This window comes from Liolophura sinensis, chromosome 7, assembly GCF_032854445.1.
Source record: "Liolophura sinensis isolate JHLJ2023 chromosome 7, CUHK_Ljap_v2, whole genome shotgun sequence".
Taxonomy (NCBI): Eukaryota; Metazoa; Mollusca; class Polyplacophora; order Chitonida; family Chitonidae; genus Liolophura; species Liolophura sinensis.
In genome coordinates, this window is record NC_088301.1 from 11,665,680 (window position 1) to 11,678,665 (window position 12,986).

General features: G+C 40.6%; 1 protein-coding gene across 1 annotated transcript; it reads left to right on the forward strand.

Moving 5' to 3' along the window:
• Window positions 1-3,669: 3,669 nt before the first annotated feature.
• Window positions 3,670-10,002, forward strand: LOC135471587 (tubulin beta-4B chain-like). The gene is made up of 4 exons (XM_064750875.1): window positions 3,670-3,793; window positions 7,609-7,717; window positions 8,211-8,566; window positions 8,937-10,002. The coding sequence occupies exons 1-4, from the start codon at window positions 3,737-3,739 to the stop codon at window positions 9,750-9,752; spliced, it is 1,338 nt and encodes a 445-aa protein (XP_064606945.1). The 5' UTR covers window positions 3,670-3,736; the 3' UTR covers window positions 9,753-10,002.
• Window positions 10,003-12,986: the final 2,984 nt, after the last annotated feature.

Consider the following 12,986-nt stretch of genomic DNA (forward strand, 5'->3'; position numbering starts at 1 on the left):
ATATCTTTACTCTGTATTTTCAGCACATGACACTGACCTCCTGTGTCAGGTAAATCCTTAAGTACAGCAAAACAGTAAAACATCTTTTGTATCTCAAAACGTGCCACTATTATGATATACTCATCTGTATGTGTCTTGGCTTTCTTTTATATAACACTGGAATATTTATTAACTCGACCGACTGCAGAGCGATGAAACAACGTATGAACTCACCTGGTTGAGTTTGATTTAAATGATATTGAAATAGTTTGAATCCCAAACGTTTACACTACGATCCTGCAGGAGGTATTTTATTTATTTATTTATTTTCTTTATTTGTTTATGTGTGACCACGCTTTTACACTGCTCCGTACAATGCCACGTGGTGTAGGGGGTGTTGAGGGCGTGGAGATATTTCCACGACAATTTTATGATCAGAGTTGTCTCCCTTCGTACGGCATCCGGAATTTTCATTTACCGGTACTTCCTGAGTTGCGTTACATGTTCAGGAACTTTGCTGTATTCATGACAGGCATGTAGCTGCATCATTTAGGCATATATTCTAAACAATGCATTAAACAAACCATCAACAGTTTTAGCCCTATATACTAGGTGCCTGGGTTTTCCGGGTGAGGGAATGCAAGGGAAAAAATCATAAGTCGTTCACCAGGTACCCGTCAAGCCCTTACACTGAGAAATTTGAGAATAAACCCATTTAGATCTATCAAAACGTACAGGGACAAAATCTATTTATTTATTTATCTGTTGCTTAGGTTCATAGCCAACAGACATATACCCAAGTATAGGCCAATTAAATACTGTATACAATACAATGACATAAAAGCAAATTTATTTGAAACATGAAAACAAAACATGGTATACATGTTTTACAAACGGTCACACTATGACTAGAGAGGTAACGGTAAGAATGAACAAAAAGAATATCAAACAGTGCCATGAAACGCTATATACTGTTAAGATGTTTGTGCACTTTAGATCTATATGTGCTTTTAGAGCCAAAAATGTCTGAGTCTGACCTTTGGAGGTGAACAAAAAGGATATCAAACAGTACCTTAAAACGCTATGTACTGTTCACATATCTGTGCAGTCTAGATCTGTACGTGCTTTTAGAGCCAAAAATGTCTGAGTCTGACCTCTGGAGTTGAACAAAAAGGATATCAAACAGTACCTTAAAACGCTATGTACTGTTCACATATCTGTGCACTCTAGATCTGTACGTGCTTTTAGAGCCAAAAATGTCTGAGTCTGACCTCTGGAGGTATTTGGAATCTGGTTTCAATGAAAATACATATACAGTCAAAACCACAATTTAAGACGGAATGAATAAACGACAGAAAGAATTTACATTTGTTATAATATACAGCACACAGTAATTTACATGCAATTTAAAAACACATGTATCTTGCAAAACTCATTGTATTTTGTGGGAGGATCCTTCAGCAACCTGCGGATGGTCGTGGGTTTACCCCGGGCTCTGCATGGTTTCCTACCATGCACCGTAATGCAGGCTGCCGTCGTATAAGTGAAATATTCCTCAAACACCAATCAAATAAATAAAGAAATAAATAGTAGAAGACGACTGCTGGTATCATGTATGCCTGATACTTTTTTTAAGTCGAAATTTCTGAGCTGATAACAACATCTAGTAAGTTTTTTACTAGATACTCTTGTGGGACACCTGATGTTAGACTCTTGTGGGACACCTGATGTTAGACTCGTGGGACACCTGAAGTTAGACTCTTGTGGCACGCCTGATGTTACACGCTTTTAGGGCACATGAAACCATTTCCAGCCGCAGACATTGTTTACATGTAGTAAAACAGATAAACCATCTCACCTTATCTAACAACCTTCCTGAGCTTGGGGGACTAATCCACATTGCTCTGACAAACAACTCGACACCCTATCCCGGAGAAAACCAGCCCACCTGGTAAGTTACCTCGCACTCATTCTGACACAGAACCCCGGGGAAGACACTCCACCTTAGCATTAATCTGGCCAACATCTTGACACAGAACCCGGGAAAACCACTCCACCTCGCTAGCTACCTAACACTGCAAACATCCTGGCACAGAGCGCGGAGGGAATTTCACCGCCTTGCTAGTTATCCGACACTGCAAACATCCTGGCACAGAGCGCGGAGGGAATTTCCCCATCTTGCTAGTTACCTGACAAACCTCCTGACACAGGACTCCGCGGAAAACCACCTAGCCTTTCTGGTTTCATGCCAAAATTGCGGACACAGAACTCCGGGAAAACCGCCTCTTCTTACCGGTTACCTAACAAACAGATTGACGCATGGTTCAAGTCTGCCACCTTATTGGATTGTGGCCAACAGCGTTGATGTACGAGAGCGTGGAAACAGACACAAAACAAATGTTCAAGGACGGGAGAAACCCACATCTCGCATGTATGTATGTATGTATGTATGTATGTATGTATGTATGTATGTATGCATGTATGCATGTATGCATGTATGCATGTATGCCTGTATGCCTGTATGCCTGTATGCCTGTCTGCCTGTCTGCCTGTGTATGCGTGTATGCGTGTGTGCGTGTGTGCGTGTGTGCGTGTGTGTCTGTCTGCCTGTCTGTCTGTCTCTCTGTCTGTATGTATGCCTGTCTGTCTGTCTGTCTGTCTGTCTGTATGTATGCATGTATGCCTGTATGCCTGTATGCCTGTATGCCTGTATGCCTGTGTATGCGTGTATGCGTGTATGTGTGTATGTATGTATGTATGTATGTATGTATGTGTGTATGTGTGTATGTATGTATGTATGTATGTATGTATGTATGTATGTATGTATGTAGGTATTATGTGTGCTTGGGGATTTACGTCATACTTAGCAATTTTTCCGTCATGTGAACTACGAGGAGTCATTAGGCGTGTGTGTATATACCACTTATTTTTGTGGTAGGACGAATATGAGCGCCCTACCGAATATATGACGATGTAATCATATGATTGTCTCCCTGGTCAAGGTGCTTAGCCTGCAATAGCCTAAAAAACTCTCACCAGTGCGATCGCTGTGAGTTCAAGCCCAGCTCGTACCGGCTTTCTCTCCGGTCGTAAGTGGGAATTTCTGCGGATGGCCGTGGGTTTCACCACGGCTCTGCCCGGTTGTCTTTCACCATGACGCTGGTTGTTGTATGGGTGAAACTTTCTTCAGTACGCCGTAAAACATCAAACAAAATAAATAAGTATTGTTTTCTGGATATGAGCTGTATATAAGATTTTAAACGTCTATACAATTTTCGTAGACATACGCGTCGGTTGCCAGAAAAGTTGCGGAGGCAATTCCCTGTTCCTATGGTAACAGACGAGCTCGATGCTTTCACTTCCGGACTGACCTCGTTTTAATATCCCCACCACATGCCGCGTACGGCGATGAGGATAAGCTAACGGTTTGCTGTATTCGTTCGCTGAAGTCATAGCTCATGTCCAGTTGTGAAGAGACATCAAACGTGATCTCTCTAGTAAATCCACTGTGGTTGGTTAAAGCATGAGTCTAACAGATATTTACTGAAAAAAACCATGCCCATTAAATCAAAACAAAAATAGTCCAGGTCGTGATGGATGTTTATTCCCCACGCGGAAGCACCATGTGTCTGTGTAGTGAGAAGGCTCAGACGGGTTTTAAATCAGTTTCGTCTTCCAGCCGGTTTCACGCGCACGGAGCGTACATATCGTTGAAAAAAAAAACTGTCTTCCTCCTTATTTTCGGTTGAACTTCAAGATGAGAGAAATCGTCCACGTCCAGGCCGGCCAGTGTGGCAACCAGATCGGTGCTAAGGTGAGTATTGCTCGCTGTAACCTCTCGACATGAGAAAGCCAGTCGTTAGCGGTATATGTTCTCTCTCCATTTGCTTTGATGGAGATCGTACCCCTTGTTAATCGACAGAAGCCGTCTTTTGTTTGAATCCATTCATATGTAAGGGAGTGTATATTAAATGTTGTGGATAATGTCTGCATTTTAAACAATATTTCTTCTGGAACTGAATAATTTCGCCTATAGATTTATAACTGTACATTCCTGGCTCCTTAAAATAGACTTAAAGACGTGACTGTACATATACTTAGTCTGTGCTAGAAGACATACGTCTTTGTTTGGATGAATACATCATGTCGTTTTACATTAGTTACTAGAATCTTCTGCGTCTCGAAAATGATCACTCGAGCAAATCACTTCAACGTATCCCATATAAAAAATAAGTAGAATGCTTTAAATAATCAGGGGGAACTTTTTGGTGAACAGTAACTGATATACAACAAATATGTACGGTTTTATTTATTTATTTGATTGGTTTTACGACGTACTCAAGTATATTTCACTTACACGACGGCGACCAGCATTATGGTGGTGTACAGTTTTAAATTCCATGTGAAGATTTCCAGGCAAATTTCCAGAGAAATGAAACCATTCTCTAAAATTTGCAAAAGATCAACTGTTTCACGTCTGGAAATTACAAACTTTTTTCTTTTCGAACATTTTGCAGAAAACTTAGTAATAAATTTTCTACCTTATTGAACAGGGCATATTAGGGAACAGTGATGTTAATTGTTTGGCAATTCTAGCCACATAGTCATGCTATTCAGACAAGAACCAAAAGAGAAGAAAGGAGATTAGGACCACAATTATTGCAGAAAATCTGTGCACTAATCTTCAGTAACAGGCCTGTACTACTGGACTGTGTTGTATTCACTTGTTGCATGGTATACAACCCTAATGTTAAGCCTTCTATTCGTAGAAGTAAATTTTAATTCAGTTAACGTTTTTATTTTAAATGATTTCAAATGCGTCAATAGCCTATGTCGAAATGAACTAACTTAGTTACTGCACCTTAGTTTTCGATAGGAGCAGTTAAAGAGAATTGGGTAATGTTGATTCTAATGCCTTGAGCATGGGGCCGAGGCTACCGCCTCTGCACCTAAAGAGTGAAAGGGGCTGGATGAATGGCAAAGGCGGGAAGGCCACATGTGGCCGGGTTGTATTTCCTTCCTGCCCAGCTGGTGTTCCCTGGGCCGTCGGCCCAGCAGATCGGGAGATAGGGGTATGATAAATGATAGGGTAGATGGGGTAAGAGTGAGGGGTGGTAGGCCTGGGGGTGAGTGGGGGTTAGGGGTAGCATGTACGCCGGTATGTTTACCGAAGTGGGGCTGCTATTTCTGTCCGTGACTCTGCTCGGCTATAGACTGTCAGCCAGCCAGCCAGCCTCTTCTCGCTATTACTCATACATTCAGCTCCCTGTGGGCATGCGTCGGTCACGGTCAGTCAGCATAACGCGTTGACAACGGAGTTAAACATGAAACAGCGCAAATTTCTATTCCCTCACAGCGCTGTTGTTATGGCCCAGCAAAACGTCGGGTCCAGCCAAGTCCGTCTGGTTGTGATGACCTCACAGGGTGCAGACAAGCCAACGTGGTTTCTTACTCAAGCTAAAACCCCAAATAATACCATACATTATTATACAAATGCGTTCAGGTAAATATTAATTTTTGTCATTAAAGAATAAAGTTACACATCCTTAAAACATTCTAAATGAATTTAAACAGTTTCCATGCGTACATATTCCTGTGTTCAGCCTTGATTTATGGTAATGTCCCTATGACATGCACAGCACACGTCAAAAAAAAAATACACGTGTGTGTGTGTTTTTAAAATTTCATTTGCTTGCGTGGAATGCTATGTTTTGTAGGCGTTTCATTAAAATGTAAAACCTATGGAACAAAACGAAAGTGCATTGATATATATATATATATATATATATATATATATATATATATATATATATATACGTGTGAGTATTTGATTAATAATCTTGTGGCGCGTTTTCCCCGCATTTTTCCTCAGTCAGTTTCCCTTGCTGTACGGCGGTGTTTATTTGATAAAAGAGCCATTTCCGCTGGATAGCATCAAAGTAATCCAAATTGTCCTTTTGTCACAGGTTTTCATCGCATCTTCAATGCCCATTGCTTTGACCGCTGCTTTATCAGGGTAATAAAATCCAGAAATTCACTGATAATTCTAGTCCTGGTGCTTATCTCCCCTTACCCCAACTGACCGACCCTTTGCCTCATAAGATCTGGAGTAGATCTGCCAGAATAGATTAACACGCGTTTTTCCTCTCCCTTTTTCAACTTACGGTTCCCCATCCTCTCTTCGCTACTGAGTGTATAGTGCACAAGGACATATATACGGCGTGTGGGTTTTCTCTACATATGAGCCAAAGCCTGCACTGGTCAAAGTGACACTTATTTACAAAAAAAAACAAAAACAGGCTGTTTGTATAGCTTGTTGTAGTCTGTGTTCAGCTCTGTGCATAACTGACATTCCACGCATCACTGAGACTAATACCTGTGTCTGACTCATACACATATTCATTTTGGATCACGTTAGCAAATTGTGAAAAATTTATTGATTTCATTTTTGCTTTACGCCGTATACAAGAACACTTTATTTGTCTGATTTGTGGACAGTTTTGTAGGATGCGACAGACGGGTCAACAATTATTGCTAAAACCAATCTTTCAAAGCAGAAAAACAGATAAATAAATAATTCAGTGAACACATTACATTAGCATAACTTCTTCCTGATAGAGCTCTATTCCTAGATCTTCTCCAGACATTAAAACATTGCTATATATTTAATGAAACTACATTCATTAGCAAAAAAATTAATTTTCCATTTAGTCTTGAAATATTAAATTTACCGTTTTATTTCTAGAAATAATAAAGATTTTCAACACAGAAGAAGTCTTAGCCCGGATATGCATTATACAGGCGAAATCAGAGTAATGTGACACACTCTTAAAACACAGAAGTTATTTCAACAAATTTTTGCGATGCAGGGGCTCTTATAAGGATGTAGGAAAGATAAAGCTTTCATAATCCCCGGCGTATGAGTTGCTGAACACATGATTAGAGAGAGTAAATAGATAAATAAGCTATTTACTGAATGTATTAACACATCACCCAAGTCAAAATCTAGTCCTGTTTTTTATCCTAATAATATCAGCATTTGTAGTTTTGCTGAATATTTTATAAATCTGCATTCATCAGCGAGAAAATTACTTCATTTTTGGAAATCATAAAATTTTGAACACAGAATAAAGTCGATTTCTCCATATCACTATACAGGCGAAGCCAAAGTAACGTTACAAACTCTTAAAACGCAGAAGTTATTTGAACAAAAGTTTGCTGTCTTCAAGACGCAGCCGGGTTTAAGGATGTAGGGAAGCAATAAAGATTCGATAATCCTCTGTCTATGAGTTTTGCTGAAATACATGATTAGGGATAGTAAATAGACAAATAAAGAATTCGCTGAACACATTATATGAAAATAACCTCTGTCCTTACCCATATAAAACCGAGTCCTTTTTCTTTTTCTAACAATAAAAGCGTTGGTAATTTTGCCAAACAATTAATTAATCTATTCATTAGCAAGAAAATTACTTTCTCATCTCTGGAAGGAATGCAATTTTGAATACAGAACAAAGTGTATGTCTCTAAATCACTAAATTTTACTATCTTCAAGAAGCAGTGGTATTTAAGGATCTTTCCTTTAATTCATATAAAATATAAAAATGTGTCTATTGTTGTTTTTTTCAGTTTTGGGAGGTGATCTCCGATGAGCACGGCATTGACCCAACCGGAACCTACCATGGTGACACGGACATTCAGCTGGAGAGGATTAATGTTTATTACACAGAAGCAACAGGTACTCACGAAACTCCCCTGGACTCGTAAAATCACAGTTAGAATCGATGGTTAAGTTATGGCCGTGGACCAATACAGCCATCCTCTTTAAGGGAAGATAACTCAGCGTCATAGCCCTCTATGTGTACATGAGATCGTTGAGTTATCTTCCCTCGGGCAACACCCAGATGGCATTGTGTATCTTGGCCATTGAGTCATAACTCATTATTGTTATGAAGCGGTCTGGTCCATTCCCAGTACTGATATGTAATAGGTTTTGTGTTTAAGCACTTAGTGATTTTATGGCTGATTTCTGATTTGCTCAGAATATAATATGATATATTACTAAACGGTCGACTGCAGACTGTGTGTTATGAGCTATTCGTGCCCATTGTAAGCCATAATATTCGAAAATCTATAGGTCTCATTTAAAAAATGTTCATTAGTTAGTAAATAATTCGACATAATTCTTATTTTATTTGCTGCTGTGGTAATTGATGTATTTCTTTAAACAGGAGGAAAGTATGTTCCCCGAGCAGTTCTCGTCGATCTGGAGCCCGGCACCATGGATTCTGTCCGCTCTGGGCCGTTTGGTCAGATCTTCCGGCCGGACAATTTCGTCTTCGGTCAGAGCGGTGCCGGAAACAACTGGGCCAAGGGTCACTACACGGAGGGTGCTGAGCTGGTGGACAGCGTTCTGGACGTTGTGAGGAAGGAGGCTGAGAGCTGTGACTGTCTGCAGGGCTTCCAGCTGACGCATTCCCTTGGGGGCGGGACGGGATCTGGCATGGGCACCTTACTGATCAGCAAGATCCGTGAAGAGTATCCAGATAGGATTATGAATACTTTCTCCGTTGTTCCCTCGCCAAAGGTAAGAAGCGGTCTGGTCCATTCCCAGTACTGATAGGTACTAGGTTTTGTGCTTAAGCTCTTAGTGATTTTATGGCTGATTTGTGATTTGCTCAGAATATAATACGAGTTATATAAGATTTTAAAATTACTTTAAGCGAAAAGATTGGGTATTCATGGTATCCCAGTAGGCCACAAAATCTTTTGAAAAATCATCTTCTTTGTTAAATTTTCTATACTGTGCATTGCAAAGTCTGCTTAAGACAAACGGGTATAGACGTCTGTTTCTGAAGTTCATAATAATAAGTTGAGCCTGTTCAAAATGTTAGTCACTCGGAAAGCATTAATTATTTTTTTATCAGTCACACTGGATTATTTTGTCTTTTCCTCAGGTATCGGATACCGTTGTAGAACCTTACAACGCCACCCTGTCTGTTCATCAGCTGGTAGAAAACACAGACGAGACTTATTGTATTGATAACGAAGCCCTGTACGATATCTGCTTCCGCACTCTTAAACTTACCACTCCAACGTACGGAGATCTGAACCATCTGGTCTCGGCAACAATGTCAGGTGTGACAACATGCCTCCGATTTCCGGGTCAACTTAACGCTGACCTCCGTAAACTGGCTGTCAACATGGTACCCTTCCCTCGTCTCCATTTCTTCATGCCAGGGTTTGCCCCTCTCACCTCCAGAGGTAGCCAGCAGTACAGAGCTCTGACTGTGCCAGAACTCACCCAACAGATGTTTGATGCCAAAAACATGATGGCCGCCTGTGATCCCCGTCATGGCCGCTACCTGACCGTGGCCGCCATGTTCCGTGGTCGTATGTCCATGAAAGAAGTGGACGAACAAATGTTAAATGTACAAAACAAAAACAACAGCTATTTTGTCGAATGGATCCCCAATAACGTCAAGACCGCCGTTTGCGACATTCCCCCTCGCGGTCTCAAGATGGCTGCCACTTTCGTTGGCAATAGCACAGCCATCCAAGAGCTGTTCAAGCGAATCTCCGAACAGTTCACCGCCATGTTCCGGCGAAAGGCTTTCCTACATTGGTACACCGGCGAGGGCATGGACGAGATGGAGTTTACTGAGGCCGAGTCCAACATGAACGACTTGGTGTCTGAGTACCAGCAGTACCAAGACGCCACGGCAGAGGAGGAAGGGGAGTTTGAAGACGACGTAGAGGAGGACGAGCAATAGTTGAATATCACATGAACAATACCTACACCTTTTTCTGTCCCTTAGTCATCTACAATACACTGACCGAAGACGACGTAGAGGAGGACGAGCAATAGTTGAATATCACATGAACAATACCTACACCTTTTTCTGTCCCTTAGTCATCTACAATACACTGACCGTTTTGTATCATACCTCGTCGTGACTACTGCTACACCAACAAAGCAATTTTTTTCTAACTTTCACATGAATACAAATGATACAAACCCTGTCTTTCTGTGTTCGTGGTTTTGTGTACATTGAGAAAATTTGAGTTTGGTAATGAAAGTAAATATTGGAGGCAACTACAATTCAATTGATTGTTGTTTAGCCGCTTCATTGAAAATGTGTAGCTGTGGTCGGTCCTGTCGGTCACATTTTTGACATCCTATCATTTAACACGAGCCATTTTCGTGAGCGCTTGTGTGCAAAATGACGTGGACTTTTGTGGGATGTCACAGTTATTGCAAATTTGCGCTTTTTGTTTTCTATGTCGGCGATCAGGTGTATGTCTTAGCAAACATAAAATTACAAAAAAAGTTCAGGTGAAAGAATGCGAAAATATCGTCTTTAATAATAAGAAAAAGATAATTGAAAATAACTTTCGTATGGTGAATATTTCGGACCACCTTTTGGTATATATAGTCTTTGTGTAATAATGTTTTAAATGAGGATGTGACACATGTTTAAAACATATGTTAGAACTAGAAGTTAGTCTTTTCATCTAACTTACCTGTTTTTTTTCCCCATAAATATTTTCATAATTCAGATTAAAGACATATGTGTGCATATAAACAACAAATTTACATTTAGATAAATTTATTAGACAAGCATCGCATCCTTATTTAGGGCATTATTATGCAACGACGATAAATACCAAAAGTTGGTACCAAAGCCCACAATACAAAAATGTTTTCAAATACCCATTATTTCTGAATGAAAGATCTAAAAAAAATATTAAAGTTTTGACGCTGTTTCATCTGATTTGGCATCACTTGTATGTTTTCTTCTCCTTTAAGGAAACCACAGAATCTGGATATACAACCACAGTATTGGCGAAAATCGGGACGCATATGGTTATCAAAATTAATTTTTAAGTTTGAATGAAAGTCAAATTGCTATTCTTCGTAGATGATAACTAACTTAGAATGACGTGTTTCGATTGTTTCATCTCGATCTTCTCTGTGATATTTTACACAACAATTGCAGTACACATGAGTAAAACAGTGGTAATTGCCCACGCTGTAGAAATATTGTAATTGGTTAGAACGTTATGGTATATATGAACGTTTTAGTACATGTTATTGACGGGAATAACCATTTTGGGCCCTCGTACACCGCGGTCCTGTCTGAAGTCACACCACCCATATAGCGCAGATTGGTTCCCCCCGCCCCCTGAAGTCAAATGCCGGCAATCTTTTCAGTCACATTTAACGTGCGCAGAATACGTCAGGGAACCAAACTTGTATATAGCGCAGGACAGAACTTAGTCGGTGAGAACTTGTGTAGAGTTACTAAGAGGAAAGTTACCGTCAACCCATAGAGAATACAAGGGGACATAATCCACTAATTGTATTAAATTCAGCCAAAATGTTCTCAACTTTACATATGCGGTGTAATGGGGCTAAGTTGGTTAGCGCGCTAGCGCAGCGTAATGACCCAGGAGCCTCTCACCAATGCGGTCGCTGTGAGTTCAAGTCCAGCTCATGCTGGATTCCTCTCCGGCCGTACATGGGAAGGTCTTGCAGCAACCTGCGGATGGTCGTGGGTTTCCTCACACCATAATGCTGGCCGCCATCAAATAAGCGAAATATTCTTGAGCTCGGCGTAAAACATCAATCAAATAAATAAACAAATATGCGGTGTACAATCGTACTTTCAACTTTCCCTCCCCTGTTGTCACTTTCGGAGACGTTGAATATAATGGCAGTCATCTTTGACGTGAAACATCATCGGTAAGGACGAACACAGCCAAATCAATTCAAGACCGAAAGGTAGCATATTCTCGTTTTCATCAACGTCAGCAGAGATTAAAACAATAATATTCATGCATAACATGGAGAATTTCTATACTCTAGGATTTGTTCTGAGTCCAGAAATAATCGACACGCATTTCTATGGGCTCTACGACAAAGACTTTGCAGCTCCAATTTCGTATTTATGAACTCCATTTCGTTTGTGGTAGATCTAACAAAGTTACAAAACATTTTCTCCTATAACAAACTTTTCAACCACACCAATGCTAAAGTTTTGTAACTTTGTGGAAAGGCGTATGAACTGAAGTCAGGGGGTGTGGGTGGTGTGGGGCTGTGTGGTGCAATACTGTCCTTGAACGCAAAGCAAAGAATTCATAAAATGCATATGAAGCAATGATCCAGGAGCCTTTCACCAACGCGGTAACTGTGAGTTCAAGTCCAGCTCATGTTTCCTCTCTGGACGTACATAGGAAAGAAACCAAAAAAATTAATACATCAATTAAGAATTTGTGTGTCTGCTATCAGTGGATCATGGTGTAAAGTTGGATACCCTTTGCCGTATTTTTTTGCATGACGTTTTCGCTGGTCACGGTGTTTGATGCATTGTCCGGCTTGAGGTCGGAGAATCGAACCCAGCCTTACTGGATCGTTCTCGACTGTAGTTGGGTAGGTCCGGATTCAAACAGCAATAAACCTTGCCGCCATAATATAAATGAAATATATCAGAATGTAATGCGAAACACTAATCCAGTAAATAAATGTAAATAAAGTCCAAAAAGATATGTTAATTGTTGCCCGTTTTCGTCATCAGAAAAATGACAAAGCACAGAAGACATCAAAGCATTCCAAAATAATTACTCATATTTGGCCACTGCTCCGGTGGTACTGGGCTTGGTGCCCAGCGCTGAGAGGTTAGAGCAACCAAACACGATTGGTTGGCCCGGTTTCAGTATAATGTGATTGGGTGTTGTGTCATGTCTGGTGTCTTCGGCATGATACTTCGGTGGCGGCAGCACTTTGGCGGCATGGACTCGTCCTGCCACAAGAAGACACAATACATGCAGACACATTTAATGACTCCTCGTAGTCATATGATTTATTTATTTATTTGATTGGTGTTTTACGCCGTACTCAAGAATATTTCACTTCTACGACCGCGACCAGCATTATGGTGGGTGGAAACCGGGCAGAGCCCGGAGACTTGAACTCACAGACAATTGGCCCGGATAGCACAGTTGGT